This window comes from Oryx dammah, unplaced genomic scaffold (assembly GCF_014754425.2).
Source record: "Oryx dammah isolate SB20612 unplaced genomic scaffold, SCBI_Odam_1.1 HiC_scaffold_28, whole genome shotgun sequence".
NCBI classification, from domain to species: domain Eukaryota; kingdom Metazoa; phylum Chordata; class Mammalia; order Artiodactyla; family Bovidae; genus Oryx; species Oryx dammah.
The window spans coordinates 57,106,864-57,130,944 of NW_024070212.1; the positions used below are offsets into that span (position 1 = coordinate 57,106,864).

The window sequence follows — 24,081 nt, forward strand, 5'->3', positions numbered from 1 at the left end:
TTCCATGGGTCAGTTACCAAGAAGGCTATAGGGGATTCACTGGTTATTGCAGTAGTGTTTCCAAATTCCCAAAAGAAATCAATCTTTGAGATTCAGACACAACAACAGCAAAAAAAACAACTCCTGAAATAATGACCTATTTTATTTTTTTCATAACCCTTTTTCACATGTTTTTAAAATATAATGGTAACCATGATAATAAGCAACTATTTTACAGTGATAGGGTTATAATAAAAGTTCCAGAGATTTCCTTCTGTTTTTAAAAAAAATAATAAAAGTGTCATTATTATGATGATGAACCAATATATTGGACAAGATGGTATATTTCAGCTGTATGCTACCTGTTATAGATATTTCATAATAAAATCATTAAAAGAGGTAAGCATTAATGCAAAATAAATTCTAAATAAAAATAATTTTTATAGATAAAAAGTAAAAAACTTAATATTTAAAAACTTATTCTTCAAATGACATCTTAAAACACATAAACGTTAATTGCCTTATCCAATAGATTTGATCTTTGTTTTGCAACAAATGTTCCAGGTGGGAGAAAATTCCTCTTACTCTGTGTTTGATGTTGGTTCAGAGGTTAAAAGTGCTTCCAAAAGTATTATCAGATTGGGCATTAGAGTATCTGTTGCTTTTTATAAGTTCAATTACGTTTTTCACTATGAAAATATGTGGTCTGTTTTACAAAGAACTGTATCTTTTAGTGAATATTCAAACTCTGAAAAATGCAGCAAACATGATTAGATAATATTCAAACCATGTAACACTGGGATTTCCTAGCAAGAGCAATAGTATTACATATAAATATTTTGAAATCACCAATTTATGAAATTATTTTGCTTGCAAAATATTATTCCTTGAAATACCATACACTGGATTAGCACATTTTTGTATTCTATATATATGTAAATTATTATTTATATACATATATATTAAACATTAATTATATAATATATATATTAAGCATATTACTATTTATGTTATTTGTAAGAAGTGCTCAACAGCAAAGCCAGGAATACAGTTTAAAATATGACAACAGTTACAAGCGAGACAGACTTCTTAGATATTAACCTTTCTAATATGCTCCTGACATGCTTCCAGAAATATTTACCTTAATTTTTGACTCTGTATGTAAATATTTCCTGTCTTCCTTTAAACTTGACGTCAGTTCTGTTCCTGCTGGCTCAGCAGTAAAGAATGAGCCTGTCAATGCAAGAGACGCTGGTTTGATTCCTGGGTCGAGAAGATCCCCTGAAGGAAATGATAAATGCACCAATATTCTTGCCTGGGAAATCCCACTGGCAGAGGAGCCTGGAGGGCTACAGTTCATGCGGTCACAAGAGTCAGACACGTCTTAGGAGACTAAACCACCACCATCAGTATATATTGTATTGTATATATTGCTCTGAGCCAATAATATCACTATGTTGATTGCAAAAGCTTAATCTTCCACTTTACATTGTTTTAGCAACTTTGTTAAAAATCAACTGACTGTATGCGTAAGAATCTATTTCTGGAATCGATAGTCTGTTCTATTCTGTTTTATTTTTATATGTCTTTTTTCATACACTCCAAACTGTCATGCTTATAGAGCTTTATAATAAGTCTTGAAATCAGGTAAGGCAAGTCTTCCAATTTTACCCTTATTTTAATATATTGCTTTGGCTATTCTAGGTTCTTTGTATTTCCATTGAATTGGGATGACCCAGAGGGATGGGATGGGAAGGGAGGTGGGAGGGAGGTTCAGGAAGGGGAACACATGTACACTCATGGCGGATTCAAGTCAATGTATGGCAAAACCAATACAATATTGTAAAGTAAAATAAACAAATTTTAAAAAAGAAATAACCAGTCAGTTTGTATAAAACTTTGATTGAGACTAAATCTATCGATGAACTTGGTGAGAACTGACATTTTAATAATACTGAGTCTTGCAATCTATGAACATAGTTGATTTTTTCACTAATTAAGATTTTTCAAAAATAAAAATTTAAAAAGGATTAATATTTGCAAGTGTATAAAATAGGCCAGGCACAATAATGGGTGCTTTGTATGCATCCAATTAATTAAAATTCATTATTCCTTTTAGTCAAATTACACGTGAAAGGAAATGGGAACGTGGAGAGCTTAAGCAGTTCCCTGAGGCCAGGGAGTAGGTGGCTTAGAAGGGAATTTGGGCCCCTAGGTGCCTGACACCATGGGCTTCCCTGGTGGCTCAGTCGGTGAAGAATGTGCCTGCAATGGAGGGCACCCCAGAGTAAGGCGAGTGTGGAGAAAAAGAGAATGAGCCCAGCAGTCAGGCAAAGAAAAGGAAATTTATTAAAGAGAATGAAAGGGAGAATGGCCCTTGAGAAGAAACAGCAGCCCACCCTTCTGGTGGATCCCTCTTATACCCCGTAGATGAAAAATCAGGTCCCCTGAAGTGGGGTGGTTAGTTTAGCCTGCAGCTGGAGTCTGGCCATCATGTGGTCTCGAGAGAGAGCCTCAAGTGTCCCATGGCAGGGTGGTCGCAAAATGTTGAGAAAGTAAGTGTCAGTAGCGAAAACAGGATGTCGCTTAAGCGATGTGGTCAGTTTCATGGGTCACTGTGACTTTATCTTTTGTTTGCAAGGTCAGCACAATGAGCCATTTTAACAATGGGCCCCCATGCAGACCCTATCACCAGGTTTGATCCTTTTGATGGGAAGATCCCCTGGAGAAGGGAATGGCTACCCAGCCCAGTGTTCTTGCCTAGAGAATTCCATGGACAGGGGACCCTGGCAGGTTACAGTCCATGGGGTCGCAGAGAGTCAGACATGACTTACTAACTTATTTCATCTGCTAGACACCAAAGCCTGGCTTTTTCTATTCACCAGCCTACTTAATTCAGCTCTAACTAGGACTAGCACTTAGGCCTGCAAAACCCTCTAAAGTTCAGATTGTTCCTGAACAATCAAGCATTTCAAACTCCCACCATCACTGTTATGGTGGAGAAAGTGCAAAATGTGGAGGCATAGGGGCATAAAAGATTAAATTACGTTTTCCAAATTGCACTTGAGAATTGAATGTGCCAATTAGACCCTTGTGACCACCTTGTTCACAGCATTTGGAATTTGAGTTCATGAACAGCATAAAATTCTTGTACCCCATGGCAAGAAAAGATATTCCCATTTATAAACTACCTATGCAAATTATTCTGGTTTAGGATTTGGAAAAGTTTTTGTAAAATATCTAAAAGCTCTTGATATGATTTGAGGAACCACCGGTTATGGAAATTCAGTGACCTTTATAAATTAGCTCAAGGCCAAAAAAAAGAAAGAAATCAATGAAAACAAATCCAAATTGGTGTCATTAAAAGTAATCTAAGTTCCTGATTCATTATTCCTGATGAGTTTAATTTAAAAAAAAGAATTCATGAAGAAAAAGGTTACGGTTGGAGATCTATTCTCAAAAAAAATTGTCAATGACAGATTAAAGTGTCCACCTAGATAGTTATAGGGACCACTGCGATGGGATTTTTACAGAGGAGGGAGAAATGGAACTCAACTCCTAATACCGCATGGGCAAGTGGAAATTTGCAGGGTAGGGTTCAGTGAATGGAAAATTACTAAGAGAAAATAAGGCTAAGGGGAGTTCTGGCAAAATTAACCTAGCAGGATTCTTGTTGAAAAAGAGCCAGGATGATCAGACATCACCTGGGGAATGGTGGAAGATGTGGAACCTGATCATATATTGAGGATCATCAGATACTGGGGTGGAGGTGGGTGCTCCTAGTTAAACTGACTTAGTAAAGTTCTTGCTAAAACTGGATTTTACAAGGAAGTGCACAGATGAGCCTAGGAGAAGGTTTCAGGAACCTGACTGAAGTCTGGCCAAGCAAAGAATCTTTACTTCAAGTATTTCCAGTCATATTTCTTTTAAGAGCTTTTCAGGGCTGTTTCAGACCCAACATCCAGTTTAGAAGAGTCTAGTCAACACCCACTAATTTTATAGCAATTCCCTCAAACCGGAAATGCCTAGAGAGGTTACAAGGCTCAAGTTTGAAAGATCTTCCCCTTCCCGGTTTCTTTTGTCTACAAAAATTAGAATAGAAGGCTGCTAGGGAGAAGGCAATGGCACCCCACTCCAGTACTCTTGCCTGGAAAATCCCATGGACGGAGGAGCCTGGTGGGCTGCCGTCCATGGGGTCGCAAAGAGTCGGACACGACTGAGCGACTTCACTTTCACGTTCCACTTTCATGCACTGGAGAAGGAAATGGCAATCCACTCCAGTGTTCTTGCCTGGAGAATCCCAGGGGCGGCAGAGCCTGGTGGGCTGCCGTCTATGGGGTCGCACAGAGTCGGACACGACTGAAGCGACTTAGCAGCAGCAGCAGCAGCAGTAGAGAGGAATGGGTACTCACCTGCCTACAGGCATTTGACATCCTGCCTGGCTCTTTTACGCACCCACCCTTCCCCGCAGCCCCAAGTAGAGGGAGCAAGCCAGGAGCCCACGCCCTCGCACCCGGGCAGCGCAACTCTGGAGCAACCTGAGAAACCCAAGGAGGGCGGAGAGGATCGTTTACGCAGGCTGGGAGGGGCGCGAAGGGAGTGAGGCGCCCAGAGATGGCCCAGAGATGGCCCCGGGCTAGTTCAGAGGCCTCCTGCGCCCCAGGTCCAGAAAGACCGCTGCAGAAAGGGGCGTGGAAGGGAGCGGAGCTGCGGAGGCGGGTCACGGGTTCACCCGGCCAGCGGAGGGAGGATGCCACCGCTGCTGGGCTCACGTCGAACCCCGGCTGAGCTGGGCTTTAGAGGCTTCTAGAGCGGGCTGACCTGCCGCGGCCCCGGCCGCGGAGAAGCAGGCCCCCACCGGCCCTCTCTGGCGCCCCGCTTCCCGCGCCGCGGCCGCAGGTGAGCCGAGCCCAGCCGCACCCCGAGGCATCAGGTGTCGTGGGAACGGCGCCCGCGGCGCGAAGGGAGAGCCCGCCGCGTCTCCAGCCATCCGTGATATACTGCGGGAGGGTCGGGTTCGACGGCGGCGCTATGAAGGGGACACAGGAGGGAGCGGGGTGCGAGCTGCAGCGGTTCGGCCCCCCGGCTGCTCTGCAGCCCGCACAAGGTCAGTGGCGCCCCTGCAGTTGCGGGGACTCGGGATGAGACGCGCCGCCACCGGGAAGCCGGGCCTCACCCGCGAGGCCTGGGTAGGGGGCGGCCTTCCGCGTGGGGCTCGGGGCTCGGTGGCGGTCTGCTGGCGGCACAGCCAACCTCTCCGGACTCGGAGTGCTGTTTTATTAGAAGGAAGGGGGAGGATGTACTTGGGACCAAAGCCCGGGTGGGTGTGCAGGGTTTGGGGCGGCGAGGGGTTCGGACAGTCTCCGTTTTTAAAGTGCGCCTTCAGAGGGGCGCTTTCTGTGACAGTAAAGCGAAGGTTTGCGGCGAGTTTAGCGGTCAGTCCTCGAGAATGGAACATCTTTTCCGTAAGCTTGGTGCGCGATGATGTGCTGAGTAAGTTAATTGTGGTTGGCTTCTTTTTCACTTTGTTCCTATGGGTTACTGTTACACGGCGTGCGGCTAGTTTGTTTATAGTTTAATTTTACCAGTATCAGAAATAGAAAGGGCTGAAGGTGAGCTCAAATCTGTCATTCACTAACAGAGGCTGTATTATTAACAGTTCCCTTATTTTGTTACTGTTCATCTGTGAGTTTCCATGAACTGGCATGAATCAGGTTCCTTATAAATCCCATAGATACAGTGTCTTTAAATGCTGATGAAAATATTAATATACCCTTTTGAAGAAGGAAATAAAATGTTCTTGAGTGAAAATCCTAAGGGATTATCTTTTTTCTCTCCCTATGTCTTTATCTAGGAGTTACTGTACTCAGACTTTGACAGGCATTTAAACACCCACAGCAGCCATACTTTAATGAGTTCTTTCATAATTAGTTCACTTTGAAAGCACTGCATATGCTATTGTAAATATATGTATGCTCTATTGCCTCAGCAGTATCTTTATTAATCTTTTTATTCATCAAAAACTTAAAAACCTTCCTCATGGATAGTTTTTACAGTCAGTATCTACTGTTTGGAGATGGTGAGTTGCGAACAATGTTTGACTCAGAACCAAGTGTTGGATTCTAGACTTAGAAAGCCCTTAAACAGTGACTTGTTAGATATTGTATTAGTACACTTTGACTTAGAATTTTTGGTAAAAATATCACACAGAATCAGCCTTTCTATTCTGTAAAAAAGAACAATATTGTCCATAGTGGTTTGTGGTATTTTATTTTTAAGAAGTTTCCATAATATCAAGATTAGTCTGAGGGACAGTCCAGGATCGGTTCCAGTTTACAAAGTGACTTCTTTATCACTTTGGATAAGCCGACTATGAAGACAGTAAAACCAGCCCTATCCGTTTCAAAGGGACAAAAAAAGTATGAAGCGCTTTGAAAAGTAAAGTGTGCTATATAAATATAAAGGCCCTCAATAAAAAACTTCATGCAAGTGATGTTGCCGATTGGGATTTGAACTTAAATTGAGATTCTGAGTTCTTTGCAGACCTCCTTTGTAAGTCCCCCGAAGCTCACACTGCCTCTTAGGAACTTTGTTGGCTGTTTAGGAAGCTGCTATGTCTGCTGGAGCTGTAGGGAAAGTAAGGCTGATGGTTTAGTGTTAGACCCTATGCAAGGGCTTTATTTTCATTTTCTCATTAGAAACACATGAAGATGTAGATATTCTTATTCCCATTTTGCAGAAGAGAAAACTGAGACTCAGACAGGCTGAATGACTTGCATAACATCACAGAAGTGTCTCAATGTAGAACCAGGATTAGAAACAAAACAGGATCTTTGTTCTCTACATCACATTTTTTACCTTTAACTCAATTGTTAAAAAATTTTTTTAATATAATCTGATAAAACTGTATCTCTCCAGGAAAATTGCCCATATTCATATATATACAAAATTTAGCACATAATTTCAGAGTCCAGCCTGCTTTCTGAAACCTTTTCGGAGCTTTCAGGACACCCTACTCTAACTATGTCTGTTACTGAATGAGGCAAAAAGCATATATATATAATATATATTGGTACCGTAATCTATTAACAGCAGCCCTTTGAACTTGGTAGTTTTCAACTGGGTAAAAATTCATTCAGTGACTGAAATGAAAAGAAAAATGACTTGCTATGTTCTAACTGATTCTGTAAACACCAAAATGCAGTTTATTTTTTAATAATTGTAATCACATTCTTTTTATTTTTTAAATTTTAAAAAAATTTTGTTTTATATTATAGTTGACTTAAAATGTTGTGTTAGTTCCCGGTGCAAAGCAGATTGATTGTCGTCCATATACATATATCTATTGTTTTTTCAGATTCTTTTCTCATATACATTATTACAGAATACTGAGTGAAGTTCCTTGTGCTATACAGTAGGTTCTTGTTGATTATTTTATATATAGCAGTGTATATATGTTGGGGCTTCCCTGGTAGCTCAGTGGTAAAAGAATCTGCCTGCAATGCAGGAGAGTTCGGTTTGATTTCTGAGTTGGGGAGATCACCTGGAGGAGGAAATGGCAACCTACTCCAGCACTCTTGCCTGGAGAATTCCATGGAAAGAGGAGCCTGGTGGGCTACAGGCCGTAGCGTCACACGGAGTAGAACAAAGTGACTAAGCGGCAGCACAGTAGCAGTATGTGTATGTTAATCCCAACCTCCTAATTTAACTCTCACCTTTCCCCTTTGGTAACCTTATAAGTTTGTTTTCTGTGACTGGAAGTCTGTTTCTGCTTTGTAAATAAATTCATTGTATGACTTTTTTTTTTTTAGATTCCACATATAAACGATATCACATGATACTTGTCTTTCTCTGATGTCATTTAGCATGATTCCATCTGCAAATGGAATAATTTCTTTTTTATGACTGAGTAATATTCCATAAAACTAAGAATCATGGCATCTGGTCCCATCACTTCATGGGAAATAGATGGGGAAACAGTGTCAGACTTTATTTGGGGGGGGGCTCCAAAATCACTGCAGATGGTGACTGCAGCCATGAAATTAAAAGACGCTTACTCCTTGGAAGGAAAGTTATGACCAACCAGATAGCATATTAAAAAGCAGAGACAGTACTTTGCCAAGAAAGGTCCGTCTAGTCAAGGCTATGGTTTTTCCAGTGGTCACGTATGGATGTGAGAGTTGGACTGTGAAGAAAGCTGAGCGCTGAATTGATGCTTTTGAACTGTGGTGTTGGAGAAGACTCTTGAGTGTCCCTTGGACTGCAAGGAGATCCAACCAGTCCATTCTAAAGGAGATCAGTCCTGGGTGTTCTTTGGAAGGACTGATGCTAAAGCTGAAACTCCAGTACTTTGGCCACCTCCTGGAAGAGTTGACTCATTGGAAAAGACTCTGATGCTGGGAGGGATTGGGGGCAGGAGGAGAAAGGGATGACAGTGGATGAGATGGCTGGATGGCATCACTGACTCGATGGACATGAGTTTGGGTGGACTCTGGGAGTTGGTGATGGACAGGGAGGCCTGGCGTGTTGCAATTCACAGGGTCACAAAGAGTCGAACACAACTGAGCAACTGAACTGAACTGAATATTCCATATATATACTCATACCGCATCTTCTTTGCCTGTTCATATGTTGATGGACATTTAGGTTGCTTCTATGTCTTGGCTATTGTAAACAGCACTGTGTGCATGTATCCATTCTAACCATGTTTTTCTCCAGATATATGCCCAGTACTTGGATTACTGGATCATATGGTAGCTCTGGTTTTAGTTTTTTAAGGTACCTCCATACTGTTCTCCACAGTGATTGTGCCAGGTTACATTCCCTTCAGTAGTATAGGAGGGTTCTTTCTCTTCACACCCAGCATTTATGTTTGTAGATTTTTTGATAATGGCCATTCTGACTGGTGTGAGGTTAATATCTTCCTTGTAGTTTTTTTTTTTAATTGGAAGATAATTGCTTTACAATGTTTTGTTGGTTTCTGCTGTACAACAGCATGAATCAGTCATAAGTGTACATAGATCCCCTCCCTCTTGAGCCGCCCTCCGACCCACCCCCCAATCCCTCCCCTCTCGATTGTCACATGGCCCTGGGCTGAGCTCCTTGTGTTATACAGCAGCTTCCCACCAGCTATGCATTTTGCACATGATAATGTATATATTTCAATGCTACTTTCTCAGTTCATCCCACCCTCTCTTTACCCCACTCTATCCACAAGTCTGTTCTGTATGTCTGCATCTTTCTGCCCTGCAAATAGGTTCATCAGTACCATTTTTCTGGATTCCATATATATGCATTAATATGTAATATTTGTTTTCTCTTTCTGACTTATTTCACTCTGTATAACAGGCTCTAGGTTTTGTCTGTCCTCAGTTCAGCTGACTCAAATCCGTTCCTTTTTATGGCTGAGTAATATTCCATTGTATATATGTACCACTTCTTTATCCTTCATCTGTCAGTGGACATCTAGATTGCTTCCATGTCTTGGCTGTTATAAATGCAGTGAACACTGGGGTACATGTGTTTTTTGAATTATGGTTTTTTTAAGGGTATATGCCCATTAGTGGGCTTCCCTGATGACTCAATGGTAAAGAACTCTCCCTCCAATGCAGGAGATGCAGGTTCTATCCCTAAGTTGGGAACATCCCTTGGAGAAGGAAATGGCAACCCACTCCAATATCTTTGTCTGGAAAATCCCACGGACAGAGGAGCCTGGTGGGCTGCAGTCCTCGGGGTTGCAAAAGAGTCGGACACAACTTAGTGACTAAAAAACGTGTTGGGGTTGCTGGGTAATATGGTAGTTTTATTCCTAGTTTTTTAAGGCACCTCTGTACTGTTCTCCTTAGTGGCTGTATCAGTTTACATTCCCATCAACAGCATAGGAGGGTTCACTTTTCTCCACACCCAACATTTATTGTTTGTAGATTTTTTGATGATGGGCATTCTGACTGATGTGAGGTGATTCTTCACTGTAGTTTTGCTTTGCATTTCTCTAATAATTAGTGATGTTGAGCTTCTTTTCACATGCCTCTTGATCATCTGCAAGTCTTTGGAGAAATGTCTATTGCCCATTTTGGGTCTTTTGCCCATTTTTGATTGGGTTTTTTTTTTTTTTATATTGAGCCACATGAGCTGCTTGTAAATTTTGGAGACTAATCCCTTGTCAGTCACATCGTTTGCAAATAGTTTCCCCTATATATTTTTAATATTTGTCCGTGGGTTGTCTTTTCATTTTGTTTGTGGTTTACTTTGCTGTGCAAAAGCTTTTCAGTTTAATTAGGTCTCATATGTTTATTTTCATTTTTATTTCCCTTACTCTCAGAGACAAATCAAGAAAGATACTGCGGTGATTTATGTGAAAGAGTATTCTGCCTATGTTTTCTTCTAAGAGTTTAATAGTATCCAGTCTTACTTTTCGGAGAAGGCAATGGCAACCCACTCCAGTACTCTTGCCTGGAGAATCCCAGGGACGGGGAGCCTGGTGGGCTGCCGTCAATGGGGTTGTGCTGAGTCGGACACAACTGAAGGACTTAGCAGCAGCAGCGGTCTTATCTTTAGGTCTTCAGTCCATTTAGAGTTAATTATTGTATATCGTGTTAGAGAATGTTCTAATTTCATTCTTTTACAGGTAGCTATCCAGTTACCCCAGCACTGCTTATTAAAGAGACTGTCTTTTCTCCATTCTATATTCTTGGCTCCTTTGTGGTGGATTAATTGACCATAGGGTTTACTTCTTGGCTTTCTGTCCTGTTCCTTGATCTTCGGAGGTGCAGTTTAGAACAATGGCGCTTATTTGAAAGCAGATCTTTTCTTTGGACTCCATCAACCATCCTTCAAAAACAAAGAACATAGATGTTGCCTTTACTTACAGTTTTGTTTTTTGTTTTTCCTCCTAGAGATGGCAAATCCTGAGGCTGCTATAAGTAGCTGCAGCTCTCATGAAGAGGAAAATCGCTGCACCTTTAACCAGCATACATCTCCCTCTGAGGAACTTCTATTAGAAGACCAGATGAGACGAAAACTCAAATTTTTTTTCATGAATCCTTGTGAGAAGTTCTGGGCTCGAGGTAGAAAACCCTGGAAACTTGCCATACAAATTCTAAAAATTGCAATGGTGACTATACAGGTAGGCACTTCAGATCATGAGCTTAGTGAAGTCTTCTTTTACTAACAAAGATGACTATGTGTTTTGTTTTGTTTTTAAATAACTTTTAAACTATATGCCTCATAACAATAAATTAGGAGATATACAATCTTAAATCCTCTCTCTTCCATATTTGTGAAAGAAGACTTTTTTTCCCTTGTTTCTTTTCATCTTTCATTAAATTGTAATTTTACTCACATAGTGTAACTAGATTTCAGGAAAAGAAAATTTTAATATTTTGCTTCCAGTCAAGTTTAGCTGAAGGTTTCAAAATCAACTTTGGAAACTAGCTGTTGCCCAAGTAGAGAATTCTTTTTTTTCCTAGTTAGTTGCCTGAAAATTTCTCTCTTCATAATTTTTTGGATTCTCACGTCCCTGTGATCGTGGGAGCCCTGAAGTAGAAGAGTGTGGAGCTGATTAAAAGGAGTAACATAGGTAGTGAAATATGAGACTTCATTTTAGGAGATGTTGAATCTCATTTCCTTGGCTTCTCTTAACATTTTAGGGAGAAATTATGTTTTGTGATTCTTTATATATATTTATGATTTACTCTTGTGAAGGTATGTTCCTGCTAGTGAGAGTAATTATCTCTTGTTTAAAGCAAAAGAGCAAAAATAAAAGCATATTTCAATAGTAAAAATAGGTGATAGGTTTATTTTTTCTTAATTTGGTGAAAAATGCATATGTAAATAAATGACTGGATTAAGGAGAATTTTTTTAACTCTGAAATCACACCTTTTAGCTGATTATTGAGCACAAATTCTTCTCGATTGTTAGAAGCTGGCAATCATATGAAGTTGGTGAAATTCTTTTATTTTTTAATTGGAGGATAATTCCTTTACAATTTTGTGGTGGTTTCTGTCATACAGCAATGCAGATGAACTGTAATTATATACTCTCCCTCTTAAACCTCCCTCCCCTCTCCCTACCCCTCTAGGTCATCAGAGCACGAGACTGAACTCCCTGTGTTGTATACTTCTCACCAGCTATCTGTTTCACACATGATAGTGTATATATGTTGATGTTACTTTCTCCATTCATTGAAGTTGATGAGATTCTTTTTTTTTTTTTACTTTATTTTACTTTACAATTCTGTATTGGTTTTGCCATACATTGACATGAATCCACCACGGGTGTATACGAGCTCCCAATCCTGAATCCCCTTCCCACCTCCCACCCCATATCATCTCTCTGGATCATCCCCATTCACCAGCCCCAGGCATCCTGTATCCTGTATCGAACGTAGACTGGCACTTCGTTTCTTACATGTTAGTATACATGTTTCAATGCCATTCTCCCAAATCATCCCACCCTCTCCCTCTCCCTCAGAGTCCAAAAGTCCGTTCTATACATCTGTGTCTCTTTTGCTGTCTCACATACAGGGTCATCATTACCATCTTTCTAAATTCCGTATATATGTGTCAGTATACTGTATTGGTGTTTTTCTTTCTGGCTTACTTCAATCTGTATAATCGGCTCTAGTTTCATCCATCTCATTAGAACTGATTCAAATGTATTCTTTTTAATGGCTGAGTAATACTCCATTGTGTATATGTACCACAGCTTTCTTATCCATTCATCTGCTGATGGACATCTAGATTGTTTCCATGTCCTGGCTATTATAAACAGCCTAAGTTTCTGATGCTAGATGTTGTGTAAAGGACACTGACATTTGAGTGATTATCTTGTTCCAAGACATTATTTTGTTTAATTTCAGCAATACTTCTATTGGGTACATACTGGACTCCTTTGGTTTAGAGAATAATGAGCTGATATTTATAAAGTTTTTGAATGCCACATGACGAGTACTGACTAGTACGGCCAGTGGCAGAATTAATACTTTAAAGACACGTGCTCTTTCTGATTATCAACATAAAAATGGTTGTTTGATTCCCAATATATTTGGCAAGTTGGAATTGAAATTCTTAATTTCCAAGTGATAATGTATGTCACAATAGTGAAAGTATTTCTCTATGTTGTTTCTGATAAGTCGGAGGGGAAGCCTGTATCAGTTCAGTTCAGTCGCTCAGTTGTGTCCGACTCTTTCCGAACCCATGAATTGCAGCACACCAGGCCTCCCTGTCCATCACCAACTCCCGGAGTTCACTCAAACTCACTTCCATCGAGTCAGTGATGCCATCCAGCCATCTCATCCTCTGTCGTCCCCTTCTCCTCCTGCCCCCAGTCCCTCCCAGCATCAGAGCCTTTTCCAATGAGTCAACTCTTCGCATGAGGTGGCCAAAGTACTGCAGTTTCAGCTTTAGTGTCATTCCTTCCAAAGAAATCCCAGGGCTGATCTCCTTCAGAATGGACTGGTTGGATCTCCTTGCAGTCCAAGGGACTCTCAAGAGTCTTCTCCAACACCACAGTTCAAAAGCATCAATTCTTTGGCGCTCAGCCTTCTTCACAGTCCAACTCTCACATCCATACATGACCACAGGAAAAACCATAGCCTTGACTAGACGGACCTTTGTTGGCAAAGTAATGTCTCTGCTTTTCACTATGCTATCTAGGTTGGTCATAACTTTTCTTCCCAGGAGTAAGCTTCTTTTAATTTCATGGCTGCAGTCACCATCTGCAGTGATTTTGGAGCCCCCCAAAATAAAGTCTGACACTGTTTCCACTGTTTCCCCATCTATTTCCCATGAAGTGATGGGACCAGATGCCATGATCTTTGTTTTCTGAATGTTGAGCTTTAAGCCAACTTTTTCACTCTCCTCTTTCACTTTCATCAAGAGGCTTTTTAGTTCCTCTTCACTTTCTGCCATAAGGGTGATGTTGTCTGCATATCTGAGGTTATTGATATTTCTCCCAGCAATCTTGATTCCAGCTTGTGCTTCCTCCAGCCCAGTGTTTCTCATGATGTACTCTGAATATAAGTTAAATAAGCAGGGTGACAATATACAGCCTTGACGTAATCCTTTTCCTATTTGGAACCAGTCTGTTGTTCCACGTCCAGTTCTAACTGTTGCTTCCTGACCTGCATACAGATTTCTCAAGAGGCAGGTCAGGTGGTCTGGTATTCCCATCTCTTTCAGAATTTCCCACAGTTTACTGTGATCCACACAGTCAAAGGCATTGGAATATATGTTAATATACTTTAATTTAGAGATGAGTTGAAAGAATATTTTTATTTTTGGTCTTATTGTCACAGTTTTGGTAATTAGTCCTAGAAATATAGTTTGATTATAACACTTAAACTTAGATATTTCTTAGGTTTTGTTGTACACCTGCTTCAAGCCTTCTTGATGTCCTGAAGAATTCATTTTGAAATCTTCTACTTGCCCTTCAAGCTCCTGCACCATCTGACTTAAGTGTTTCTGCTCACATTTTTCCCCACTGTTTCTCTAATTGAATTATGCTGGTGTCCTCAGTGTCCCCCTCAAAGTGCTAAGTTCAACTTGACCTTCTTTGCTTTCTCCACACGCTCCTCAAATGTCCCCTGCCCCAAGTTATGCATATACTACGAGGGTGTCTGTTATTCTTTTTTCCCTTAGGAAACCTTCCAACTTCCTTAGTCAAAGTTATCTTGCTTCTCTGAGCTGAAGAACTCCTAAAGGACTTCTCAGAGCTCCTAAAGTTTTTATTGGTGGGGACAATGTCATAAGTGAGATCATACATGAAAATAAATGTTGAAAGTATGCAAACGCAGTTTCTTTTAGGTTAAAACTAGAAACCCACCTTATCTTTAAGGATAAATTAGTTCCCAACTGCCAAATGTTTAATTTCTATAGGATATATTAGGAATTAATTAGGTATTGAATCTTGAATAGATGAATTAATCATTTAGTGGAGACCTTTATTTCATTGCTGTTTCACCCTCTTTTTCTTTCTTTTAAGCTGATCTTTTTTGGCTTGAGTAACCAGATGGTGGTAACTTTCAAGGAAGAGAACACTATAGCATTCAAGCACCTCTTCCTAAAAGGATATATAGACAGAATGGATGACACATATGCAGTGTATACACAAAGAGATGTATATGATCAGATCATCTTTGCAGTGAACCAGGTGAGTCAGACACGTGCATTCTTTACTTTGGAGAAAGATTAGACTGGAGAATTGTTAGCAATGTGCAAAATAGAAGCTGACATTCAGGTGTACAAGGGTGAGCATTTTTTAATGAAATTATAAATGTCATGTATGAAACCATTAATTTTTTTAACTTTGCCAACAAACTTTTACAAAACTATAAGTTGAGAAGAGCTTTTGTTTAGTAACAGAGAGACAGAAACTTTAAAGCCTTAATTAAAAGAGTCAGATCTAGGGCTTGACATAAGAACTTCAAAGATTTAAAATTATTAACCACGACCTTGGTTGTAAGTAGTCATTAAGTTTTCAGAGTTTATATGTTCAGGGACCCTTTAAATATAATGAGATTATTAACCTTGCAGAATGTGTAGAGTAACCAAGACCTGAAATTCATTTAAAAAAATAAGAAAGGCCTTTATGTCACATAAGGCAATGGTTTTATTGTAACCTTGATTAACTGCTTCAGAAAAGAAGCTTGTTTTTCATACATGTAGGTCAAATTTCTACTCTGAGTTTCTAATAAATTCATTTTTGCTATAAGCAAACAGTACTTTCTTAAGTGTGAAAATCTCCTGTTTTGTAGGAATCTTTGGCAGCTTTCTTGAAGTCAGCATTTCCAACCTGAGTTAGTACTGCAGACAATATTTCTGCAGTACTAACTGCAGTATATATAAAAATTATAACTCTTCTTCAAAAATTGTTATAGTGTAATTAGGGCTTTTCATTTTCCCAGAGACAAACTATGGGATAATATACATATTTGTGACACTAAGGCTTTCTGATAGCATTCAGATTACAAAAATTGTCCAGAAATCTATAATAATAGAAGTAAGCTACATGCGTTGTTAAATAGAATTATGTCCTACAGTTTGTCCTACCCTTGCTTCCCTGATGGCTCAGAGGTTAAAGCATCTGCCTCCAATGCGGGAGACCTCGGTTCAATCCCTGGGTCAGGAAGATCCCCTGGAGAAGGGAATGGCACCCCACTCCAGTATTCTTGCCTGGAGAATCCTATGGACGGAGGAACCTGGTGGGCTACAGTCCACAGGGTCGCAAAGAGTCGGACACGACTGAGCAACTTCACCACCACCACCTACAGTTTGTAAGGTCAAATAGTAGTAAAATTCTGGAGATATTAAGTTTTGAGATCCTTGTTTTAAGATTACTAAGTTTATCTAAATTGGATCTTCCCTGCTGGCTCAGACGGTAAAGCATCTGCCTACAATGCGGGAGACCTGGGTTCAATCCGTGGGTTGGGAAGATCTCCTGGAGAAGGAAATGGCAACCCACTCCAGTATTCTTACCTGGAAAATCCCATGGACGGAGGAAGCTGGTTCCTAAATTATCTAAATTACTCTGAAGCAAATTAGTAATTTCTTTTTGACAGGAGGGGTGGGTAGAGGCAAGAGATAAACAGTTCAATAAATTCTTCCTAAAACATTTGACCTTTATTATTAAGGTTAAAAGCAGTTTTAAATATATAGTATTTGGCATTCAGGCAGTTCTGTTTATCAGATTTCTTTTTTCTTTATAGAATTGCATGCAGGTAGATTCCCTGTGCTAGTAAATAGGCAGATACTATTTGGGGTGGAGTTTACCCCTTTTGGGGCAAGTGACTCCCTACCATCTTCTAAGCACTATCATGCATTTTAAACTGAAGGTAAAAAAGTATCTTATCACAATATTAGTGAATAAAGTTTGTGTGGTTAATAAGGTCAGTTATTCTACATGATTCCAGAGAAGTGAATAGGGAAAACATGGCCTGATATGAAACATCTTTGTCTGCTGTAAGGAAATACCTTGATAGTTGAGGTGATAGTCACCAAGAACTGACAGGTAAGACAGCAGCTTCTCAGCCCTTAGAGTTATTTCCATGACTAGCTTTCCTGAAGAGTGGAGCCCTAAAATGTCATCTAACTGAATAATCTCTAGGGCTTATCCTGATTTAACACTGGTTGTAACAGCATCACTCTTGTTTAGTATGTCTATTTATGTATTGGAATGTCAAAGACCTAGTTATTTTAATACTATATCCTGGCTTTCATCAATCATGTTTGGGTCATCTTTACTGGGTTCCTTCTTTCAGCTGCCTCTTAACTTAGGGCAGTCCTCAAAGGTCTGTCCTTTTCCTGAAGAATTTCCCCCACTGTCACCCATCGCCAAGACAGATGTTTCCAAAACAGTTGTTCACACTGTTGTGTGAAGAGAGCTCACAAGCACCTCAGAATCACTCTGTTCAAAGCAGATGTATATTCTCTTCCCACCTACTTCTCAGAGTTGCTTCTCTTTCTGATCAGTTGCTTAGATTTAAAGGTCTCAGGATCTTGGGACCACTTACTTTTTCGCAGCTCAAACACCGTCTATAAATCCCTACTTCTAGTTGGTTATCCTCTTTCCCCTCCCACCTGTCCTACCACTTCTTGGCAGTTTATTCTAAATGATTCACCTGAAGTCACAGATTTGACTGCATGGTACTGCTCATTTTATAATAGTGTTCAGTGCTACATATTAATATATTTATTCCATGAAGATGGAGGTACATACCAGGCACTCAAATGTTTGTGAATGAATGAATGAGCTCAAAAGATTCATGTGTTCAGATCAAGTAATAACAGGGAGACCACAAAAAAAAATGCATCTGCAATCAAGGAACAAGCTGTTTAATCTGCTTTACTTTGGGTGCCACATTTCTCAGGTAAGGATTTTTATGTATTTTTATGTAGTCTCTCAAAGGATGCCCTAGGACCCATGAATCCATGTGAAAAACTAGTTCTTTCAAGGTGGAGCTGCAGAGGCAAGTGGGGACACATGCCAGCCTCATTAGGGCCCGACAGAAGTCATAACCACTTAGGTGCCCCGTTAGTCAGTCCTACCGGTTGCCTGCCTTTCAGTGATAGCCTATAGCCTACCTTCGGCTCCCAGAATCTTCTGACTCAGGCTCCAGATTGGCCCTTTAGCTGGCCACAGTTCTGCTACTTGCCCCTGACCATTGTTGACTGGGGAAAAAAAAGCATAACCTAAAAGTTGAGAATTATGTTTTATTCAAGGACATCACCCAGGAAGGCAGCCTCTCAGATAGCTCTGAGAGACTATTCCAAAGAGAGTTTTTGCAGAAAACAAAATAAAAACCATGTAATGGAACATCAAAAGATTTACTGCTAATCACAAAAAACCAGATATCTCAAGCTAATGATTTTCTGGGAAGATGAATCTGGCCTAATGGCAGTTATTCCTTTGATATACATCTTAGCCATCCAGGGCAAGTATCCTGTTTTCCTCCATCCTGAATTCCCCTCAGGGCATACCCTCAGTGCCACTATAGTGGCTGAAGGCTTGATGACTGGCAACACTTGGTGTTTATGGGAATGGCAGCAATACTCTTTGTCCATACCATCCAGTCTGTAGATGCTCAGACCTCACGTGCTAAGTCACTTCAGTCATATCCAACTCTTTGTGACCCTATGGACAGTAGCCCACCAGGCTCCTCTGTCCATGGGATTCTCCAGGCAGGAATCCTGGAGTGGGTTTTCATTTCCTCCTCCAGGGAATCTTCCCAACCTAGGTATTGAACCTGAGTCTCTTACACTGGGAGGCAGGTTCTTTACTGCTAGCACCTGGGAAGCCCCCAGACTCCACAAGGAGCCTTATTAAGATAGCAAGGAAGTCTGGCTGAAGAATCACTTATAAAAGTAGCATGTACCTGAAGGCCTACAACTTGGATCTTTTGTGTTTCAAGATCTTATAAGGTTTAAGACACAAGTTTCTATGATAGGAGGTTCAGATCTTTAAGTAATTCCTATCTGGACTGCTTCACGGGGAGTGGGCACTCAGAAGGGCTACAGGGGCCCATACAGGTGTAACCCCTGCCTGCCTTTCTGGCTTTACCTCCTGTCACAGGCAGGAGGTATCTCACATTTCAGGCATATTGGTCTCCGTGATACCTTACCACATTCAGTATCTTTTACTTCTTTTTCCATTTAATATATTGTATTCCTCTTACTCCCCCATGCCCCAATATAAAACTACCAATTGGACTCTGAGTAGCTTTAGAAAGACTTAAGGCACTTATTTCCTTGTATGGGAAACATCTCAAAACTAAATATGTCTAGCATTATACTATTTCCTCTAGATGCAGGACATAATACTATTTAATGATTTATACAGCTTAATTATATTACTGTAGATTTCTGGCACATTTTCCCAGTCCCAGTGCTAGCAGAAATGTTGGTGCTATAACAAATCCTATCCTAGGAGTTTATCATCTTACTCTATGTAGATGAGCTCTAGTGGATGAAGGTCCTCTATCATATTATAATAGTTTTCACCTCACCATTAACTTGACAAATATTTGAGCATGTACTCTGTGTACTCTTACCTGAAAGCTGGGTTTGCCTCTTGGTGGATGTCAAGCCAAATGAACCAACCAAGCCAAAAATCAGAAGGAAGGATTTATTATTTGCAGCAAATAAGGAGAACACCAGGGATCTTTCTCAAAGCAGTGGGACAGTAAAATTGGGAAACTTTTAAATTAAGGGCACCTGCATATTTATGAAGGGGCTTGGGCAGTCCACAAGAGTCCAGGTTTTAGTTGATTGAAGTCATGAGGGTCAGAAAAGGTTAAGTGTTATGGGCTAATCTTTACCACTGAAACAGAACTGGGAATCTTTACAATGGATGTGTTATCTATGCTGTGGTTACTTTTCTTATCTGATAATAGTCATTTGTTGTACATTCGTTTGTTCCCTTAATATTATTAGTTACTGAGACCTGTTTAAGGACCAGCATTGATTCAAAAAGGCTGAGGCCAAAAATGGCTTCTCTTATGCCAAAGTCACACGTATTCTCTTTCTCCAGGGACCCACCCCCTGCCCAGCCTATCTGCTCACACTATGGTTCTAAGCGCTGAGGTTAGTGCGGTGGGCTTGATAAATTCTTTGCCCGGTGGAACTTAGATTCTAATGGAAGAAATGGATTTTAAACAAATTTAGCAAAATAATTTGATTTCCAACAGTGATGACTGCTATGAAAAAAAAAATTAGGTGGCATAAAACATGAACAGTGGTCTCAAGATGGTCAGAAAAGGCCTCTCTGGGGACTTGAAGTCTGAGGAAGAATATTTCAGGCTGAAGGAGTGGCAACAGCAAAGGCCCTGGAGGCTGGAAAACATTTAGTATGTTTAAGGCAAGTGTGCAAAGGAGTGAGGGAAGAGCCAGAGGTAGGGCTTTCCAGGCCCTGGAAAAGAGCTTTTAAGTTTATCCTGAGACACAGGAAATCATGGGAGGACTTTCAGTAGGGGAATATTGCTTAAAAGTGACTAAGCTATATTCTTGCAAAGATAAAGATTACAAAAAAATCATCTTTAGACAAAGTTTTGCTGGTTAGTCTGGAACAGTTTTATCCCACTTCCTATATTATAGCAAAGCAGAACTCTTGACTATAGAAAATAGTTCAAAGATAAATAAAGTTTGTACTCACATTAAATGTAAAAGTCACTTCCTAAAGATAGTTCTTTAAAGGAGGAAAGAACTTGAAATGTTGTCTAAGGTTAAAGTCAGCCTTTAATTTTGCAGGTAAGAAAGCAGAGGCTGATAAAGTTTGTGACTTGCTCACAATCACAGAAATGAGACTTGAACCCAAAACTCTAATTCACAAGTGCTCTTTGCCCTCTGCCATCCCAGTGCACAGTAGCATGCCAATTACTTTCCAGTCTCCACCTGGACAGGAGGTGGGAAGCCAGCGTTTCAAAGGCAGGGAGGGAGGGGAATCATGGCTTCACTTCTGCCTGGCTGGGTGCTCTCATCTTCTGTTTCTCTTTTTGGTTGAAGTATTTGCAGCTATGCAACGTCTCAGTTGGGAATCATGCATTTGAGGACAAGGGCACGGAGCAGTCGGCCATGGCAGTCTGTTGGCACTTCTACAAGCAAGGAAACATCTATCCTGGAAATGATACCTTTGACATTGACCCAGAAATTGAAACTGGTGATATTCTTCTATAAGCTAGAACTTCCATTTTTAACTCCTTGATTGAAAGTCAGTAATTTCATCTCTGGAAATATTGATTTGGCCTGTGTAGTAGGTCATAGTAAGAACTGTATCAGTTATGCCAGGTACTCCACTATGCCTCATGATTCTTAAACAAACCAACAAACAAAAAATCCACAAGACAAGTTTATTATTATCCTCACTTTACAGAAGACTAAAGTGTGGCTCAGAAGGTTTAGTAATCTGCTCAAGGTGGACCTAGTAAGAGACCGTGCTGAAATTTGACCCAGGCTGTGCTCTTAGCCATTTTATTCCACAACCTCTCTTCTGGATAAGCCAGTTTAATAGATAGATATTGCCCCTATAAAACAAATGTTTGAAAATTCTTGAATATATGATATATAAAACTTTCTCCCCTCAATAATACTTCACTATTCAGTATCTTTGGGGGTAAGTTGAGGAGTAATGAGATTCCCTCGTAGCTCAGTCAGTTAGAGATATGCCTGCAGTTCAGGAGACCTGGGTTCAATTCCTCGGTCAGGAAGATCCCCTGGAGAAGGAAATGACAACCCACTCCAGTATTCTTGCCTGGGAAATCCCATGAACAGAGGAGCCTGGTGGGCTACAGTCCATGGAGTCAAAAAGAGTCAGACACAACTTAGCAGCTAAACCACCACCAGTGAGAACCAGAATTTAGAAAAGCATAGCTTATTCCTGTTAGCAAAGTTCTATTTACAATTTGTACCTAAAACATTAGCTTAGATCATTGAGTTAAAAAGTAAGTACTTTTAGCAGTAGCCACTGGGACTTTTTCTTTGAGAAAAATAATAAAGGATTATAGTACTGACTAGTAAAAACCTTCTAAGATGCTGTCTTCCTTTTTTTAAAAAGTATTTATTGAGGGAAAATTGTCAACACATAATATTTTTTAAAAATAGATACTTTAAACATAAAAAATTTTATCTTAGACACTCTAGGTGCTTCAAATGTATGCATAGGATACAAAAAGGGAGAGGGGCCTCAAAATTTAGGCTGAAAAAGACAGGAAGGAAGATGGCCTTTTATACACAGTGAAATAGAGTTCAGATCTTTCTCTACCTCCATCTACTCAAGAAATGTTATAGTCACATCTTACAAACAAATAAAAGTCATTGTAACCATGTGGTATGGATGTTTAGATTTTAAAATCTTAATTCACAAAAATACCAGAATCTGAATATCCAGTTTTCATGATATGATCCCTTCAGGATGCAGTTTTCTATGTTTATTTCAGGTGCTATTTTATGTTTCGTTCCTTTCTATGGCAGAATGTTTCTTTGTGGAACCAAATGAACCTTTTCACATTGGAACACTAGAAGAAAATAAACTCAACTTAACACTGGACTTTCACAGGTGAGGGAAGCAGGTGGGAGGGTAACTCCTGTTTGTGTGTACATGTTTTCAGTGCACTAAAGTCTCCTGTTTTTCAGACTCATAACAGTGGAGCTGCAGTTTAAACTGAAGGCCATTAACCTGCAGACTATTCGTCATCATGAGCTCCCGGACTGTTACGACTTTACTCTGACTGTGAGTGTGGGCTGGGCTAATTTGATTTCTGTCTGGAGAAAAATGGTTTTATCTAGTTATGTGTTCCATCTACTTCTGTTGAGGGTTGATCAAATGTATAGGGTGTTCTTGTCCTAATTGGATATGCACAGAGGAGACATTGGTTCAGCTAGCTCTGTGGTCCTTTCTTAACTGCATTTTCACTTTCCAAGGTTTTAGTTATCATGGTCAACCTCTGTCTGAAAATATTAAGTGGAAAATTCCAGAGATAAACCATTTATGTATTTTAAACTGCATGTCATTCTGAGTAGCAGAGTGAAAACTTTCTGACCCTCCTCAGTATGAATCATCCTTTGGTCCAGTGTATACCATCCATTAGTCACTCAGTAACCCTTTCAGTTATCTACATATCACAGTACTTGTGTTCAAATAAGCTTTATTTTACTTAAGAATGGCCCCAAAGCTGGTGATTCCAATATGCCAAAGTATTTCTTTAGGTGAAAAACTGAACGCTCTTAACTTAATGAAGACAGAAAACCAATTGTATGTTGAGATTGCTTAAGCTACAAGAAGAAGAAATCTATAGGCGACATCGTGAAGAAGGAAAAAGAAACCCATGCTAGTTTCACTGTTGCAGCTCAAACTGCAAAAAATGGGGCCACAGTGTGATAAGTGTGTAGTTAAGATGGAAAAACGCATTTAATTTGTGCAAGATACTTAGAGAGACCACATTCATGTAACTTGTATTATAGTATATGTTATAATTTTCCTATTTTATTATTGTTGTTTAGTCGCTAAGTCATGTCTGACTCTTTTGTGACCCCATGGACTGTGGGCTCCTCTGTCCCTGGATTTCCCAGGCAAGAATACTGGAGTGGGTTGCCATTTCCTCCTCCAGGGTATCTTCCCAACCCAGGGATCGAACCTGCGTCTCCTGCATTGCAGGCGGATTCTTTACCACTGTGCCACCAGGGAAGCCCACTTTTTAAAATCATTATTGTTTTTACTCTCCTGTGCCTAATTTATAAACTTGGTCAAAGGTGTGTATGTATAGGAAAAATATTATATATGAATTTTGGTATTATCTGTGATTTCAGGCATCCACTGGGGATCTTGGATAAAGGGGAGGGACTCTTGTACCCACTTGTTTAGTTGTTAATCATCGGTCTTCTGTACCTCAGTGTAAGTTCTCTGAGGGCAGGGACCTTGTCTTGTTCACTGCTGAGTCTTCAGGACCAAGAACAGCACCTGGCAAATACAAAAAGAACAGGTTTGTAGGTTTGTATGGTTAGCTCTCAGCGGTTGGTGGCAGTCTGCTTAAGATCATTGCCAAGGGTTCTTGCTGCTGAGTTGCCTCACTGAGGATATTTGCAGCCTATGGAAGTTATTGCTCACAGTGCCTC

The 24,081-nt window shown here is 40.2% G+C and overlaps 1 protein-coding gene across 2 annotated transcripts in view; it reads left to right on the forward strand.

Moving 5' to 3' along the window:
- Positions 1-4,739: 4,739 nt before the first annotated feature.
- The window catches only part of MCOLN3 (mucolipin TRP cation channel 3), a 35,495-nt gene continuing 16,153 nt past the window's right edge, over positions 4,740-24,081 (forward strand). The window contains exons 1-6 of one of the 2 annotated variants that reach the window (XM_040232427.1): positions 4,740-5,086; positions 10,875-11,104; positions 14,963-15,130; positions 20,977-21,130; positions 22,441-22,525; positions 22,603-22,699. In XM_040232427.1, the coding sequence (XP_040088361.1) occupies positions 5,011-5,086; positions 10,875-11,104; positions 14,963-15,130; positions 20,977-21,130; positions 22,441-22,525; positions 22,603-22,699 (810 nt within the window). In that variant the 5' untranslated portion in view covers positions 4,740-5,010. The remainder of the gene's footprint in view (positions 5,087-10,874; positions 11,105-14,962; positions 15,131-20,976; positions 21,131-22,440; positions 22,526-22,602; positions 22,700-24,081) is intronic. The other variant, XM_040232428.1, reaches the window with a different exon arrangement.